The sequence below is a fragment of the Vipera berus genome (assembly GCF_964194415.1).
Source record: "Vipera berus genome assembly, chromosome: 1".
Classification (NCBI taxonomy): domain Eukaryota; kingdom Metazoa; phylum Chordata; class Lepidosauria; order Squamata; family Viperidae; genus Vipera; species Vipera berus.
In genome coordinates, this window is record NC_138202.1 from 359,145,606 (window position 1) to 359,163,868 (window position 18,263).

Consider the following 18,263-nt stretch of genomic DNA (forward strand, 5'->3'; position numbering starts at 1 on the left):
TCTCCCTCCTTTCTTCCTGCCTTCCTTCCTTCCTCCCTCTTTCTTTCCTTCCTTCCTCCCTTTCTTTCCTTTCTCCCTCCCTCCGTCCATCATTACTTCCTTTCTTCTTCCCTTTTCTCTTTCCTTCCTTCCTCCCTCCCTCTTTCTCTTTCCTCCCTCCTTTCTTTCTTTCTTTCTTTCTTTCTTTCTTTCTTTCTTTCTTTCTTTCTTTCTTTCTTTCTTTCTTTCTTTCTTTCTTTCTTTCTTTCTTTCTTTCTTTCTTTTTCTTTCTTTCCTCTCTTCCTCCCTCCCTTTCTTTCCTCCCTCCCCTCTTCCCTTCCTCCCTCCCTCCCTCCCTTCTCCCTCCTTCCTTCCTTCCTTCCCCCTCCCTCCCCTTCCTGGAGGCTGCTCTCCTCGGCCCCCCCCCCCCGGCTCCCCTCCTCCTTTTCCTCCTCCTCTTCCTCCTCTTCCTCCTCCTCCTCCCCGGCGCTTCCTCGGAGCCGGCTCGCCCTCCAGCGGCCGGCCGGGCAGCGCAGCAGGAGCGGCCGGCCAGGATGGGGAAGGCGCGGAGGTCCCCGGTCCGCAGGCGGACGCCGCCGGCCCCGCCAGCCGCCCGCGAACGGGCCGCCAAGAGCGCCGGCCGGGCGCCGGCCAAGCCGCAGCCGCAGCCGGCCAAGGCGGCGGGCTCGGGGCCGGGGGGCGCGGCGGGAGCGGCCGAGGAGGAGCCCCCCAGCCTGGCCCTGGGCGCGCAGCGGGAGCGCTGGCTGCAGTTCCAGAAGCGGCAGCGGGTCAGCTGCGAGGAGGCGGCCAAGCTCCTGCTGGACACCTTGTGAGTCGGGGGGGGGGGGGGAGGGAGGGGAGGGAAAGGGGGCGCGGGGAAGGCCACGGCGGGCGGCGGGAAGTTGCGAACCCAGCGAACCCCTTTTTTTGACGTGCGAACCAACGAACCCCCTTTTTTTGACGTGCGAACCAACGAACCCCTTTTTTGACTTGCGAACCAACGAACCCCTTTTTTTGACGTGCGAACCAACGAACCCCTTTTTTGACTTGCGAACCAACGAACCCCTTTTTTTGACGTGCGAACCCAACAAACCCCCTTTTTTGACTTGAGAACCCAACGAACCCCCTTTTTTGACTTGCGAAGCCAACGAACCCCCTTTTTTGACTTGCGAAGCCAACGAACCCCCTTTTTTGACTTGAGAACCCAACAAACCCCCTTTTTTGACTTGAGAACCCAACGAACCCCCTTTTTTGACTTGCGAAGCCAACGAACCCCCTTTTTTGACTTGCAAACCCAATGAACCCCTTTTTTGACTTGCAAACCTAACAAACCCCTTTTTTTACTTGCGAACCCAACGAACACCTTTTTTGACTTGCGAACCTAACGAACCCTGTTTTTTGACTTGCGAACCCAACGAACCCCCTTTTTTTACTTGCCCAACAAACCCCCTTTTTTGACTTGCAAACCCAATGAACCCCTTTTTTGACTTGCAAACCTAACAAACCCCTTTTTTTAACTTGCAAACCCAACGAACACCTTTTTTGACTTGCGAACCTAACGAACCCCGTTTTTTGACTTGCAAACCCAATGAGCCCCTCTTTTTGAGTTGCGAACCCAACAAACCCCCTTTTTTTGAACTTGCAAACCCAACGAACCCCTTTCCTGACTTGCGAATCAAGTGCACCCCTTTTTCGGAGACACCTGGGGGCTGTTGCGGGATGGGAAGGTGGACCTTGCTGCTATTGCAGCTTTGAGACCCCAGGAGTCCCCCCCACTCACCCAATTTAAGCAGAACTTCGGGCCCCATCCCCTTTAAGGCAGAACCCCCAATTTAGCCTGGGGCTTTCAGCACCGGCAATGGGGGGGGGTCCCTTGTCTTGCTCAGCCTGGAGCTTCTCCCTTGGGTAGGTGAGGTGGGAGGGGTCCTTGGGGAGTCCTGTAAAAGCCTTGGGACACCCTACTATGGGGAAGGGGCACCCCAATGGCTGGCATTTACCCGGAAGCTAGGAAGAGCTGAACCGCCCTTGGGAATTGTGTCTTTAAGAACACCCTTACTTGGACCTCCCCCCCCCCAAGTAAGAAAGTTTGGAGAAGAAGGGAGGGACTTCTTTTAAGAGGGTTGGTTTTCCTGAATCGGGGGTGGGGGTGGGGGTCTTCCTTCCACCTCCAGAGCCCCTCTGGGTCTGTGCCTGGGACCTTCCTCCCATTACACCCCAGAGGTTTTCTCCAGAGTTCTGGGCCGGGACGAGTGAATGGAATGGATCTGCACCCATGGACATCTAGCGAGCAGGAAGGTCCATGTGCCTAGACATCCGTGGGGAAGCCAGAGGTAATAATAATAATAATAATAATAAAGTTGGAAGGGACCTTGGAGGTCATCTAGTCCAACCCCCTGCTCAGGCAGGAAACCTTATACCATTTCAGACAAAGGGCTGTCCAGTCTCTTCTTAAAAACCAGAGGACTTAACAACAACAACAATAAGGTATCTCCTTAAAATGTAAGATGTTCCGAAAAACTGCGCTACTCGGAACATCTTACATTTTAAGGAGGTACCTGGTTGATACCTAGGATGCTGGCAGCAACCCGTGTCAACCATCAGCGCCAGTCAATTTGAGTGTTCAGTTGACTGAGTTTCATGTTTTATGAATAAATGTTTTATAATAATAATAATAATATCACAGTCGTAGAGAACCGAAGCGTACAGTTGATTGATATCGCTCTACCAGGAGATGCCAGAGTCGAAGAAAAAGAACTGGGGAAAATTACGAAATACCGCGACCTGGCCATCGAAACTGCGTGATTATGGATGAAACGCGTAACAGTGACACCCATTGTCATCGGGGCACTGGGAACTAGGTCCAAAAACTCTGCAAAACACATCAAGAAATCGCAGCTTCCTGCAATAACTCCAGCAAAGCTACAAAAAACTACACTACTCGGAACATCTTACATTTTAAGGAGGTACCTGGTTGAGACCTAGGATGCTGGCAGCAACCCATGTCAACCATCAGTGCCAGTCAATATGAGTGTTCAGTTGACCTTCATGTTTTATGAATAAAAGTTTAATAATAATAATAATAATAATAATAATAATAATAATAATAATAATAATAATAATAATAATAATAATAATGTTGGAAGGGACTTTTGAGGTCACCTAGTCCAACCCCCTGCTCAGGCAGACAAATGGTTGTCCACTCTCCTTAAAGACCAAGGACATCATCATCATCATTAACTTCAACTCCCAAATGTTGAGACTCTAGAAAGAGTACAGAGAAGAGCCACAAAGATGATTGGGGGGACTGGAGGCTAAAACATATAGGGAACGGTTGCTGGAATTGGGTATGTGTAGTTTAACAAAGAGAAGGGTGAGGGGTGACATGATAGCAGCCTTCCAGTATCTCAGGGGCTGCCCCAAAGAAGAGGGAGTCAAGCTATTCTCCAAAGCACCTGAAAGCAGGACAAGAAGCAACGGATGGAAACTCATCAAGGAGAGAAGCAACCTGGAACTAAGGAGAAACTTCCTGACAGTTAGAACAATTAACCTGCCTCCAGAAGTGGTGAATGCTCCAACACTGGAGGTTTTTAAGAAGAGACTGGACAGCCATTTGTCTGAAATGGTATAGGGTTTCCTGCCTGAGCAGGGGGTTGGACTAGATGACCTCCAAGGTCCCTTCCAACTTATTATTATGATTAATCCCCCAGCCAGCATAGTCCTCACTTAGGTCTTAAAGCCGCCAAGGTGGGACAGTCTTGGTGTAAAGAGAGCAGGTGGGATCCCGTGCAAAAGGTTCAGTCTGCAGGATTCCAGGCTTCTATTCCATTCTTCTATCTACTAGTGGTTGTACAGGCAGTCCTCAACTTACGACTATTCTCTTCCTGACCGTTTGAAGTTGACGACTGCCTGTCTTGTAATTCATCGGTTCTAGAAATGACCAGGAATGGATCTCTTTCTCTTTAGTGAGTACCAAGGGCTGGTGAAACACACAGGAGGCTGCCATTGTGGGGCTGTCCGGTTTGAAGTCTGGGCCTCCGAGAACCTCCATGTCTTTGATTGCAAGTAAGTTATCACCAGATATTTTCTCCTTGGGAAGGCTATAAAGGATGTGTTATCCTTCCCCTCGTACAGTCAGCCAGATGTTCAGGCTGGATTGGACATTTTTGACCAGCTGTTGAATCCTTCCTAAGGACCTGGGATAAGCAGATGTGGATGTTTAATAATATTAAAGGTTTCGTGGCAGGATGTAAGCTGTTCCAAGCAAAGCTGCCTTCCGCAATTGACGGATGGTGATTTTGGTCAATGCCCATAAGGTGTTCGAGTGGTTCTCACCCATCAGCCAGATGCTCAGATTGCATTTGGCATTTTTGTTCACCTGTCGAGTTCTTCCCAAGCACCTGGGATAGGCAGATGTTGTTGTTGAATATTAATAAAGGTTTCATGGCAGGATGTAAGCCGTTCTGAGCAAAGCTGCCGTTTGCAATTGACTGATAGTGATTTTGTCAATGATGGTCAGCCGTTTGGCGGGTCGAATCCCGAGTGCCGCATAGCAGAGTGAGCGCCTGTTACTCGTCCCAGCTTCTGCCAACCTAGCAGTTCGAAAGCACGTAAAAATGCAAGTAGAAAACTAGGGACCACTCCGGTGGGAAGGTAACAGCGTTCCGTGCACCTTTGGCGTCTAGTCATGCCGGCCACATGACCACGGAGACGTCCTCGGACTGGCGCTGGCTCTTCGGCTTTGAAACGGAGATGAGCACCAGCCCCTAGAGTCGGAAACGACTAGCGCGCATGTACGGGGGAACCTTTACCTTTTCCTGCCTGAGCAGGGGGTTGGACTAGATGACCTCCAAGGTCCCTTCCAAATTATTATTATTATTATTATTATTATTATTATTATTATTATTATTATTATTATTATTATTATTATTATTATTATTATTATTATTATTAATCTTATGGGGTTCAAGTGGTGCTTCAGATGTTTGGGGATTATTATTATTGGTCACAAAGTCAGCCAGATATTTAGACTAGATTTGGCATTTTTGACCACCTGTTGAGTCCTTCCTAAGGACCTGGGAGAGACAAATGTGGATGTTTGATGGTGTTAGAGGTATCGTGGCAGGATGTAAGCTGTTCCGAGCGAAGCTGCCTTCCGCAATTGACGGATGGCGATTTTTGTCAATGCCCATATGGTGTTCAAGTGGTTCTCATGGAATTCTGGGAGTTGAAGTCCACAAGTCATAAAAGGACCATAGTTCCCACCCCTGGTCTACACTAACCCCCAAATCAGGAGGAGCCTGGTAGCCCTTTTTCCAAAAGCTCACAAAATCTTCTACTTCTTCTTTGAGGCGTGGAAACACGTTAGCAACATAGAAAGATATCAGTTCAGTTGCCATAGCTTTTTGGATAAACATACAGGTGGTCCTTGACTTGCAACAGTTCGTTTAGTGGCCACTGGAAGTTACAACAGCGCTGGAAAAAAAGCAACCTGGAGCTGTTTTTCACACTTAATGACCGTTGCAGCACCCCCGTGGCCACGTGACCAAAATTCAGATGCTCAGCAACTGACTCGCATTTATGACGGCTAGACTGTCCTGGGGCCATGGGATCCTGTTTTGAGACCTTCCCAGCTGGCTTCTGATCAGCAGAGTCAATGGGGGAAGCCAGATTCGCTTAATGACCACCTGATTCACTTAACAACTATAGCGATTCACTTAACGACCGTGGCAAAAAAAGAGGTAAAAACGGGGCAAAACTCATTTAACGCTCTTGCTTAGCGATGGAACGTTTGGGCTGAATTGTGGTTGTAAGTCAAGGACAACCTGGACTGAGGCCTTCAAGGTTGCCTCAGACAGCACACACGTTCCTACCGTGTGTCCACTTCTCTGACAATTTGTTTTTTCCTTAACAAAGGGGACTATCAAAGTCCGTTTTGATTTTTTCACTCACAGGCTCAGCCTCCTTATTTCGGCCTCTTGTGGAAAGGATCTCTCCCCAATTCACGTTTTTTTCTTGTTCTTGTTCTTTTTCCTTCTCCCCTCCTCCAGTTGCAGCATCTGTGTGAAGAAGCAAAACAGGCATTTCATCGTACCGGCTTCCCACTTTAAGCTCTTGAAGGTAAGAAGAGGGTGGGTGGGTGTTGCCCGGAGTCCTGTGGGGTTTTCCCTGTTTGCATTCTGAGCGGTGGAAAATCCACTTGCTTGAGAGACAGTCACTGTGAAGGGTTTAGTTGAGATCCAGGTTTAGGGACCTTGCATCACGGGCTCCTTGGTGCTCGCTGAGCTGGGTGATTTTCCTGCAGACGTTTCATGACCCAACTAGGTAACATCATCAATGCTAGAAGGGAGGAGGAGGTGGAGGAGGAGGAGGAGGTGGTGGAGGAGGAGGAGAAGGAGGAGGAGGAGGATTGTGGGGTCCTTGATGCTCTCTGAGTTGGGTGGTTTTCCTGCAGACATTTCCTGACCCAACTAGGTAACATCATCAGTGCTAGAAGGGAGTATGGGTTGTGGAAAAGGAAGACATGGGGGAGGAGGAGGAGGAGGAGGAGGAGGAGGACGACGACTGTGGGGTCCTTGGTGCTCTCTGAGCTGGGTGATTTTCCTGCAGACGTTTCATGACTCAACTAGGTAACATCATCAGTGCTAGAAGGGAGGAGGAGGAGGAGGAGGAGGAGGAGGGAGGAGGAGGAGGAAGACTCTGGGGTCCTTGATGCTCTCTGAGCTGGGTGATTTTCCTGCAGACGTTTCATGACTCAACTAGGTAACATCATCAGTGCTAGAAGGGAGGAGGAGGAGGAGGAGGAGGAGGAGGAGGAGGAGGAGGAGGAGGAGGAGGAGGAAGACTGTGGGGTCCTTGGTGCTCTCTGAGCTGGGTGATTTTCCTTCAGACGTTTCATGACTCAACTAGGTAACATCATCAGTGCTAGAAGGGAGGAGGAGGAGGAGGAGGAGGAGGAGGAGGAGGAGGAGGAGGAGGAGGAGGAAGACTGTGGGGTCCTTGGTGCTCTCTGAGCTGGGTGATTTTCCTTCAGACGTTTCATGACTCAACTAGGTAACATCATCAGTGCTAGAAGGGAGCAGGGTTTCCTGTCTGCTTATATACCAGTGTCTTGCCCCATCAGTGTTGGTGAGAATGTTGTTTTCTTCTTGGTGCTTCTTGATTAGGCTGTGGTTTACTGTTTGATTGTTTGATGTTCCTTCCTAGTTGGGTCATGAAACGTCTGCAAGAAAACCACCCGAGGTCTGAGACCAGCAAGGCCCTCACAGTTCAACCCTGAGCTAAGGCCTGGGCTTAAACCAGGAGTAGGCAACCTTGGCTCTTTTATGACTCGTGCACTTCAACTCCCAGAATTCCTGAGCCAGCCATGCTGAGGAGAAAGGGAGAGGTTTCCAAGCTCAGCCATGCTGGCTCAGGAATTCTGGGATTTGAAGTCCATGAGTCATAAATGAGCCACGGTTGCCTACCCCTGGCTTAGACCATTTATGGGAACGTAATGATTCTAGCCTGATTGCTCGCTTGACACCACCCCTAGACTCTGACTGCTCTTTTTCTACATATCATGACTCTCTTTGTGTGTGCTTTTGTGTCTACAACATTTCGTAACAGTCAGAAGTGCCTTACAGGCCTCAAAACACCCTTTCTGAGGTTGTCATCCCTTCAGACCATCGTTAAAAGAACTATCATGAGTCAAGGGCTCTTTGTAGCTCGGTGTTTCGGGGAATTCTGGGAGTTGAAGTCCACATCTCTTAAAGTTGCAGAGGTTGAGAAATGTGGATCTAATCCAGGGGTGTCAAACTGCCGGCCCGTGGGCCAGATGCGGCTTGCCGAAATGGTGCCCACCCCATCGCCGGCAATGGAAAAAAAAGTTGTGATACGTCGCGATGCGTCACGTGACGTTGCGAGTTTGACACCCTTGATCTAATCCAATTCCCTGCAAACTACATTATTTCGGCCATCATGGGGAGGTGGTGGATGTCCAACGTCTTCTTAAAAGCCTCTGGAGAGACACACACACACACACCTCCACTCTTCTCCTAGATCTCACAAAACACAGGAACGATGCTCGTAAAATTGGGTCTTTCTCCCCCCACACACACACAAAACCACACCTTGTGTCTTCTTTCCCTCCAGGGTGCTGACCATCTCACCACGTACACCTTCAACACTCACTGCGCCCAGCACACCTTCTGCAAGATGTGCGGCGTCCAGAGCTTTTACACACCCCGTTCCAATCCGGACGGCTACGGTAGGATACAATTCGGGGCAGTGGGTGGGCAAATCTGGGTCGAATCCTGCCATTCTCTCCCAGATGTGAAGCCGTCATCTTTTTTACAACCCTGGTTTTTTTCCCTCCATTTTAATTTTCTCGGGCTGCGACAGGTGTGATTTCCCCTCCCCCTCTAGGTTAGGTGAAAGCTATTTCTGTTTTTGCAGAATTGCAAAGCTAATCTGTGAAAATTGGAATTGGGTCTGTCTAGTTTAATGACGCGGGACGCGGTGGCTCAGTGGGTTAGGACGCTGAGCTTGTCGATCAGAAGGTCGGCAGTTTGACGGGTTGAATCCCGAGTGCCGCGTAGCAGAGTGAGCGCCTGTTACTCGTCCCAGCTTCTGCCAACCTAGCAGTTCGAAAGCACGTAAAAATGCAAGTAGAAAAATAGGGACCACTACGGTGGGAAGGTAACAGCGCTCCGTGCGCCTTTGGCGTCTAGTCATGCCGGCCACATGACCACGGAGATGTCCTCGGACAAGCGCTGGCTCTTCGGCTTTGAAACGGAGATGAGCACCGGCCCCTAGAGTCGGAAACGACTAGCACGCATGTGCGGGGGAACCTTTACCTTTACCTTTACCTAGTTTAATGAAGAGAAGGACCAGGGGGGACGTGATAGCAGTGTTCCAGTATCTCAGGGGCTCCCCCAAAGAAGAGGGAGTCAAGCTATTCTCCAAAGCCCCTGAAGGCAGGAGAAGAAGCAACGGATGGAAACTAATCCAGGAGAGAAGCAACCTGGAACTAAGGGGAAACTTCCTGACAGTGAGAACAATTAACCAGTGGAACAGCCTGTCACTAGAAGTGGTGAATGCTCCAACACTGGAGGTTTTTAAAAAGAGACTGGACAGCCATTTGTCTGAAATGGTATAGGGTTTCCTGCCTGAGCAGGGGGTTGGACTAGATGACCTCCCAGATCCCTTCCAACTACTTCTTCTTCCTCTTCCTCTTCTTCCTCTTCCTCTTCCTCTTATCATCATTATCAAGTGTTTTATGGCAAAAAAAACACCAGAATTTTCTTTAAGAGCGTGCGACCACGCTTTGTTTGTTCTATGGTTAGATAGTGATGGGTCTGTTGGGACCTACTGTATACTGATTGCCTCCTGCAGCTGTTTGAACCCCAAATTTTTCTTCGCCTGCTATTATGAGCCTTGGTGGCGCCATGGTTAGAGGGCCTGATTGCAGGCTGACTCTGCCCACAGCCAGGAAGATTCGATTCTGACTGGTTCAAGGTTGACTCAGCTTTCTGTCTTTCCGAGGTCGGTAAAATGAGGACCCGGATGTTCTTGCTTGACAAGAGATGAAGAAGCAGCTATTTCATACATTAAACATGTGTATTGCTTTAAGAGATTGGATTAAGGTTGGGAGGGGGGAAGAAGAGGATTGTACCTCAAGGCCGTCTATAATTAAACAAGATAAGAACTTGGCCGGTTGTCTTAAGGGAAGAGAAACTAATTCTTTAAATTATTTATTTATTTATTTTAATATTTTTTTTGGGAACTTATATGCTTATATTTTGGGGACTTATATTAATTGGAGAATGTGATTAATGACAAAATTAGAAAGGTGGAGAATTGTGTTTTAATATATTGTGCAAGGGGGCGGAGATTTCAGATTCCAGCTTCCTTCGAGCAATGTATGGGGCTAAATGAAGGACTTTTAAGGTAAACAACGCCTCAGAGTCGCTTGAAAAGCCCATACGTCGGAAACTTGAGAAAGGAAGCCGTGGTGCCGTAGTGGTTAGAATCCAGCATTGCAGGAAAACTCTGCCCACAGCCAGGAAGTTCGATCCTGACCGACTCAAGGTTGACTCAGCCTTCTGTCCTTCCGAGGTCGGTAAAATGAGGACCCGGATTGTTGGGGGGCAAATAGGCTGACTCTGTAAACTGCTTAGAGAGGGCTGATTCTATGAATGAACCTTTATTGTCAAAGTACAACCATGTATACATTGAGATTGGCTGAGCCTCCCTTTGTGCCCCCACCACCACCACCACTACTCGCAGTGACAACAAACCCACCATCTTGTTAACACCATGTGAGCTAATTGCACAACACACCGGCCTCGCAAGTCAATCATACATAAAATTATAAAACTATTATTTCCCGTTCAGGAGCCTGACAGCCCACAGATAGAAGCTGTTCTTCAGCCTGTTGGTGCGGCTGGCTATACTCCTGTATCTCCTACCGATGGTAGGAGAGTAAAGAGATACCGTCCAGGGTGTGAGTCGTCCCTGAGAATTTTCCTCACTCTTCCAAGGCAGCGGGCCCTGGCGAGGTCATCCAGTGGTGTCAGGGGACAGCCCACGATGTCTTGTGCTGTGCTCACTACCCTCCGTAATACTTTCCTATCTGCGGCTGTCAGGCCAGCATACCAAACCACAATACAGTATGAGACGACGCTCTCTATAGTAGACTGGTAAAAGAGGGTCATTAGCCGTTGTTCTACCCTGTTCTTCTGCAAGACCCTGAGGAAGTGGAGTCTCTGTTGGGCCTTTCTGGCCACCTGGGTTGTATTAACTTTCCAGGTCAGATCTTCGCAGAGGTAGACTCCCAGGAATTTAAAGGAGGAAACTCTCTCCACACAGTCCTCCCCGATGTAAAGTGGGGCAGGTTCCTCCTTTTTCCTCTGGAAGTCTAACACCATCTCTTTCGTCTTGGCGATGTTCAGGTGCAAGTTGTTCTCTAGACACTATAGGGATAGTTTTTGTACCTCCGCCCTGTACGCTGTTTCATCTCCACCTGTAATAAAACCCACTACGGTGGTATCTATCTATTGTTCTATTGCTATTACCTATTACCATTCCAAAAAAATTCAACAATCTACAAGTAGTCCTCCCCTTACAACGGTAATACAGCCTGCCCATCATGGTCATAATTTCTTGACGGTGAGAACAATTAACCAGTGGAATAACCTGCCTCCAGAAGTTGTGGTTGCTCCATCACTGGAGGTTTTAAAAGAAGAGATTGGACAACCATGTGTCCAGAACAATATGGGCTCTCCTGCCTGAGCAGGGGGTTGGACTAGATGACCTCCGAGGTCCCTTCCAATTCTTGCCATTCTGCTACCGCTGCCTCTCTCTCTCTCTCTTTGCAGGAATCGCGCCCCACTGCCTAGACGAGGGGACCATTAGCAAGATCACCGTGGAGCCCATCAACGGCAAGGAATGGGAGAAAGCAGTGAAGGGTCACCCCGCCATCAGGAACATGTCCAAGCCGTGACCGTCCTGGTTCTGGAAACCACAACAGGCCACCACATCTCCCTTCTTTAACTCGGGTTTCGTTTAGGACAGGGCTTTTCAACCTTTTCACCTGTTGTACCACTTTTAGGATATGGCAACCTCCGAGTACCACCAGTCACCTAGCAAGGGGTCAAACACTTGATGACCAAAAAAAAGGAAAAAAGAGATGAAGTATAGGTGGTCCTTGACTTACGACAGTTCGCTTAGTGACTGTTCGAAGTTACAATGGCACTGAAAAAATGAATCGGTTGCCAAGCATCTGAATGTAAATCACAAGACCCTGGAGACGCTGCAACATTCCAGCTGATCGGCGCTTCTTCTGGGCTCAGCAGAAGTGCCGGGATCAGCGCCGAGCTCCAGCTGAAGCCTGGCGCTGATCCTGGCGCTTCCGCTGAGCCCCGACAGCCCCGAAGAAGCACTGATCCTGGCACTTCCGCTGAGCCCTGACAGCCCTGCAGCTCCAGCCGTCTCTCGCTCAGGCTTGTGCGGTGCTGCCACCGGTTCAGCTCATTCCCCTCCCCCACTACCACTTTTCTAGGATGGCCGCGTACCACCTGCCAGGTGCCAATGTACCACAGGTGGTCCCCGTACCACTGATTGAAAAGCCCTGATTTAGGAAACCAAAGAGTGCCATTTTTTGGGGGTGAAATATCCTTTCTCTACTGCCTATTTCCCCCATCGATAGAATAGCGGCATAGAAATGGGATTACCTCAATCCTACACCCCTCCTTGAAAACAGAAAAAAAAAACTGTAGCCTCCTTATCTTGAGAAAAAAGAGCGCTAAAAGGAAGATTTAAACACCGCCAAGCCCCCAATGTTTGCTAACGTGCAAAGATCCGGCGGGGGGAATTTCCACGGAGGTGTCCTGCAGGTAGCCCTCGACTTACAATCTTTCGTTTAGTGGCCATTCAGAACGACAAGAGCACTGGAAAAAAAGTGACTTATGACCATTTTTCACACTTAACGACCATTGCAGCACACACACCCCCACGGTCACAAAATTCAGAGGCTCGACAACTGGCATGTACTTACGACAGTTGCAGGTGATCCCCTTTTGCAAGCTTCTGAAAAGCAAAGTCAACAGGGAAGCTGCGTTTACTTAATACCTGTGTGACCAACTTAAGAGTGATTGAATTTAACAACCGTGGCTAAGAAAAGTTGTACATTGGGGCAAAACTCACTTAACAAGCATCTCACTCAGTAACTGAAATGTCGGGCTGAACTGTGCTCGTAAGTCGAGGACTACCTGTAGTTTGGGCAAGGAGATCTACTGCAAGTGGAAGCAGGATCCCGTTAAGACAGCCTGACGATTTGGAGAAGATCTCCATTTTTTAAAAAAAAAGAAAAATGGATTCTCAGATTTATTTTTAATTTTTTTTTCTTTTTTTTTTTTGAAGGAGGCGCTTGATCCCTCATGGTGCTTAGAATAATTTCTATAGAGGCCTCTTTTTTTACGACGGCCTTGATTCAATCAGTGGCTAAGTTAGTAGCTGGAGCTGCACAGACTAAGAAACTCGGTTTGTTCTGGGAATTGGGGTGGGGAATGCCTTTGCGTGTTGTGTGAATGCCTCAAGTCGCTCAGTTCAGTTTCCAGGTTTAGCGCTAGGTATGAATGCTGTTTTAATGTCGCTTTGTCCAAAATGACACTTCTCACTTTTGAGGAAATTCTTCTTTTGAAAAAATAATAAAAATAATAATAAATACATATTTTTAAAACATTTGTCCTTTCAGTGGATCCTTTATTATTATCGCTTGCCAACGGACAAGAATCTTGCCGGGGTAAAGCCAAAGTGCACATCTATTATAATATTATGGAATACTGCAGCCAATTTTGGTCACCATGTCACAAAAATATGTTTATTTATTTATTTATTTATTTACTATATTTTTATACCGCCCTTCTCCCGAAGGACTCAGGGCGGTGTACAGGGCAATAAATACAAAAACAGGATACAAAAGTTAAAAGCAATTAAATAAATGCCCAAGGTTAAAACAATAATTAAGACGTATTAAAACCCCAACCCTAACCCATCAGACCAGGGTTGAGAGTTTGGAAAAAAATCAGAGAAGAGCAGCTAAGAGGATCCAAGGCCTGGAGACCAAAACATACGAAGAACGGCTGCAGGACTTGGGTTTGGCTAGAACAGGGGTAGGCAACCTTGGCTCTTTTATGACTCGTGGACTTCAACTCCCAGAATTCCTGAGGCAGCCATGCTGAGGGGAAAGGGAGAGGTTTCCAAGCTGAGCCAGGCCGGCTCAGGAATTCTGGGAGTTGAAGTCCACGAATCATGAGGGGGCCATAGTTCCCTCATGCTGGTTCAGGAATTCTGGGAGTTGGTCCACAAGTCATAAAAGAGCCAAGGTTGCCAATCCCTGCTAGTCTAAAGAAAAGAAGAAATAGGGGAGACATGATAGCAGTGTTCCAGTATTTGAGGGGCTGCCATGAGGCAGAAGGGGTCATATTATTCTCCAAAGCACCAGAGGGAAGGACGAGAAACAATGGTTGGAAACTGACCAAAGACAGAAGCAACCTGGAATTAAGGAGAAACTTCCTGACAGTGAGGAGAATTAACTAGTGGAACAGCTTGCCACCAGAAATCGTGGGCGCTGCATCACTGGAGATTTTTAAGAAGAGGCGCTAGACAAGTCGCTTGTCTGAGATGGTATAGGTTCTCCTGCTTAAGCGGGGGGCTGGACTAGAAGACCTCCAAGGTCCCTTCCAGCCAGGGAGAGTCTTTCCTGGATCTCTTCCAGCATACCGAGGATTCCAGACTGACCTGCCTCTTTGGTCCTTGGGAAAGACCCCCCCTCCCTCCCTTTTGTGACTTTTTCCCAGATTCCCCCCACATCAGCTCCCCATTCAGGCAGGTCGGTGAGTCCAGAGCAGGTCCTCTTCGATTTTTATTATTTATTTATTTAAGAAGATGGATATGGCTGCCCAACTCACTCTCGGTGACTCCTGGCGGCTTACCAAGATACACATCCAACACAAGAACAATTTTTAAAAAGCCGCAATCCCCCACCTCCCTGGTCAAAAGTGCCATTTGATGGGCTCCATCCTGCTCTTTGGGGGGGTCCCCTGGCCCACCAGAAAAGCCACAATAATCAGGGTCTTGTGGAAGAGTGCCAAGATGGCGGCCAAACCTATCTCCACAGGGATGATGTTCCACAGGGAGGGAGCCACCATGGAGAAGGTCCTTCTCAGTCCCACCAGATGGAGCTCCTCAAGAGAAGAGACCCATAACATCTTATTTCCAATCTTATCTCTGCAGGGATGATGTTCCCCATGGAGGCCCTCCCTCTTGGTCCCACCAGATGGACCTCCTTAAGTGAAGGGATCCATAACATCTCATTTCTGATTTTATCTCTGCGGGGATAATGTTCCACAGGGAGGGAGCCACCACGGAAAAGGCCCTACTCGGTCACACCAGATGGACCTCCTCAAGAGAGTGGACCCAGAACGTCCTATTTCCAATCTTATCTCCGCAGGGATGATGTTCCAGAAGGAGAAGTCCCTTCTTCTTGGTCCCACCAGATGGACCTCCTTAAGGGAGGAGACCCATAACATTTCCGATTTTATCTCTGCGGGGATGATGTTCCACAGGGAAGGAGCCACCATGGAGAAGGCCCTCCCTCTTGGTCCCACCGGATGGATCTCCTTAACGGAGGAGACCCATAACATTTCCGATTTTATCTCCGCAGGGATGACGTTCCAGAGGGAGAAGTCCCTTCTTCTTGGTCCCACCAGATAAACCTCCTTAAGAGAGGGGACCCATAACACCTTATTCCCAATCTTATTTCCACAGGGATGATGTTCCAGAGGGAAGGAGCCACCACGAAGAAGGCCCTCCCTCTTGGTCCTGCTAGATTTTTTTCCACTCGTCAGGGACCTCCAGAGTCAGGTCTTCCTCCCTTTCTCTCTCTCTGTCTCCAGTTCATCCCGGCTCTCTTCCCCGTTAGAAGAAACGCAGCGAGTTGATCACCATGTACCGCGAGAACCTCACGTACAAACGGCGGAACCAAAGCAGCTGGCTGTGGTGACAGCGCATCGCCCTCTGGAAAGATAGACAGCATCAGATTTTAGCCAGGGCCAGACTTGTAGGCGAGGAGAACAATGAAGGGGGATGCTTTGGGTGAAACCAGGAGTACAGGTAACCCTCGACTTAACAACCATTCGTTTAATGACCGAATTTACAACATTGCTGGAAAAAGTTTTTAAGAAGAGACTGGACAGCCATTTGTCTGAGATGGTACAGGGTATCCTGGCTTGAGCAAAGGATTGGACTAGAACAGGGCTTTTCAACCAGTGGTACGGGTACCACCGGTGGTACATTGGCACCTGGCAGGTGGTACACGACCATCCTAGAAAAGTGGTGGCGGGGGAGGGGAATGAGCTGAACCGGTGGCAGCACCGCACAAGCCTGAGCGAGAGACGGCTGGAGCTGCAGGGCTGTCGGGGCTCAGCGGAAGCACCAGGATCAGCACCAGGATCCAGATGGAGCTCAGCACTAATCCTGGCGCTTTTGCTGAGCCCAGAAGAAGCGCCGATCAGCTGGAATGTTGCAGCATCTCCAGGGTCTTGTGATGTACATTCAGATGTTTGGCAACTGATTCATATTTATGACGGTCACAGTGTCCCAGGGTCATGTGAAGTGACCAGAACCTGCTGCAACCACCCAGCAGACGTGGGGGGGGAAATAAAAACCAAACGCTCCCCCACCCCACCCCCGCTGCCAATCCTGAACAGAAATGCTCACAACAAGGAAAACCTCGGACAGGAGGAAGAGCGCCGCCGGGCGGGCAGGCAGGTGTCTCGCTCAGCTGTGGCTTGGGGGGGCACTTTTTTCAGGGCCATTGTAACTTTGAATAGTCACTAAGCGAACTGTTGTAAGTCGAGGACTATCTGTACTTCATCACTTTTTCCCTTTTTTTTGGTCATCAGGTTTTTGACACCTTGCTAGGCGACTGGTGGTCCTCGGATGTTGCCATATCCTAAAAGTGGTACAGTGGGTGAAAAGGTTGAAACGCCCTGGACTAGATGACCTCCAAGGTCTCTTCCAACTTTATTATTATTATTAAATGACCCTTGTTTACACATCCATTGCAGCATTCCCACGCTCTAGTCATCCACATTCAAATGCTTAGTAAGGGATTTGGAGTTACGATGGTGGCGAGTGTCCCGGGGGTCCCGGGATCCCCTTTTGCGACCTTCTGACGAGCGAAGTCAAGGGGGGGGGAAATCCGGATTCACTTAACGACCATGTGACTAACTTAACAGCAGCAGCGATTCACATAAGAGCAACGGTGGCGAGAAAAGTCGTAAAGCGAGGCAAAACCCAACGGTCTTGTTGGCAACAAACATTTGGGTCTCGTCAGAAGGCGTGATCGTGTGACCTGGGACACTGCAACGGTCGTAAACATGAGCTGGTTGCCCAGCAGCCAAAGGTTGATCATGTGACCACAGGGATGCTGTAACGGTTGTAAGTTCGAAAACCAGTCTGAAGTCCCTTTTTTTAGCGCTGCTGTAGCTTCCAGATCTCACAAAACAAACTGTTGTAAATCAGTATAGCCAACTGTCCAGGGGGTTGCTAATCAACAGGTAAAGCCACATCAATAATCAGCTATCACCTGCGAAAGTCAACAGCCCCCCCCCCAAAAAAAGAGGCTGTATCCAGCTCTCCAAATCTTCCTGTATAGGAGGGGTCCTTGGTTCTTGCAGATGTTTTACAGATGTTTTCTTGCAGACATCTAGCCCTGATGACCTTACCTAGTTGGGTAATGAGACCTGTGCAAGAAAACCACCAAGCTCAGAAAGCAACAAGGAGACCAGTCTTCCTCCCCCTCCTCCTCCTCCTCCTCTTCTTCTTCTTCTTCTTCTTCCCCTCTTCCTCTTCCTCGTCCCTTCCTCAAACCCCACTTCCTTCTAATAGTGATGAGTTTCCCTAGTTGGGTCATGAAACGTCTGCAAGAAAACCACCCAGCTCAGAGGGCACCAAGGACGCCACAGCTCTCCTCCTCCTTTTCCTCCTCTTCCTCCTCCCTTTCTCAAGCCACACTCCCTTCTAGCACTGATGATGTCCCCTAGTTGGGCCATGAAACGTCTGCAAGAAAACCACCCAGCTCAGAGAGCACCAAGGACCCCACAGTCCTCCTCCTCCTCCTCCTCCTCCTCCTCCTCCTCCCTTTCTCCTCCTCCTCCTCCTCTTCTTCCTCCTCCTCCTCCTCTTCTTCCTCCTCCTCCACCTCCTCCTCCTCCTCCTCCTCCTCCTCCTCCTCCTCCTCCTCCTCCTCCCATAAACACCACTTGCTTCGAGCATTGATGATGTTACCTAGTTGGGTCATGAAACGTCTTCAAGAAAACCACCCAGCTCAGAGAGCACCAAGGACCCCACTGTCCACCTCCTCCTCCTCCTCCTCCTCCCTTTCTCCTCCTCCTCCTCCCACAAACCCCACTCCCTTCTCGCACTGATGATGTTCCCTAGTTGGGCCATGAAACGTCTGCAAGAAAACCACCCAGCTCAGAGAACACCAAGGACCCCACTGTCCACCTCCTCCTCCTCCTCCTCCTCCCTTTCTCCTCCTCCTCCTCCCACAAACCCCACTCCCTTCTCGCACTGATGATGTTCCCTAGTTGGGCCATGAAACGTCTGCAAGAAAACCACCCAGCTCAGAGAGCACCAAGGACCCCTCTTTTCAGGTCTGAGCTACAAATATTTCCCTTTGTTTGCTTCCTGTGTGTATAGAAACCTCTTCTTGGGGAGCTTCTGGATTGGGACAAGAA

General features: G+C 49.1%; 2 protein-coding genes across 2 annotated transcripts in view; one reads left to right on the top strand and one right to left on the bottom strand.

Annotated features, from left to right (window-relative positions):
* Positions 1–533: 533 nt before the first annotated feature.
* LOC308674168 (centromere protein V-like) lies at positions 534–12,465 on the top strand (the record flags this gene model as incomplete). Its single annotated transcript, XM_081338430.1, has 5 exons — positions 534–808; positions 3,943–4,041; positions 6,027–6,096; positions 8,110–8,224; positions 11,337–12,465. 5 exons carry the CDS (start codon positions 534–536, stop codon positions 11,459–11,461), a joined length of 684 nt encoding a protein of 227 aa, XP_081194556.1. The 3' UTR covers positions 11,462–12,465.
* Positions 12,466–14,351: 1,886 nt separating this feature from the next.
* The window catches only part of LOC308659561 (N-acetylglucosaminyl-phosphatidylinositol de-N-acetylase-like), a gene marked incomplete at its 5' end in the record, with an annotated part of 39,798 nt that continues 35,886 nt past the window's right edge, over positions 14,352–18,263 (bottom strand). Inside the window, one exon of the mRNA XM_081313293.1 lies at positions 14,352–15,537. Coding sequence (XP_081169419.1) covers positions 15,439–15,537 — 99 coding nt within the window. The 3' untranslated portion in view covers positions 14,352–15,438. The remainder of the gene's footprint in view (positions 15,538–18,263) is intronic.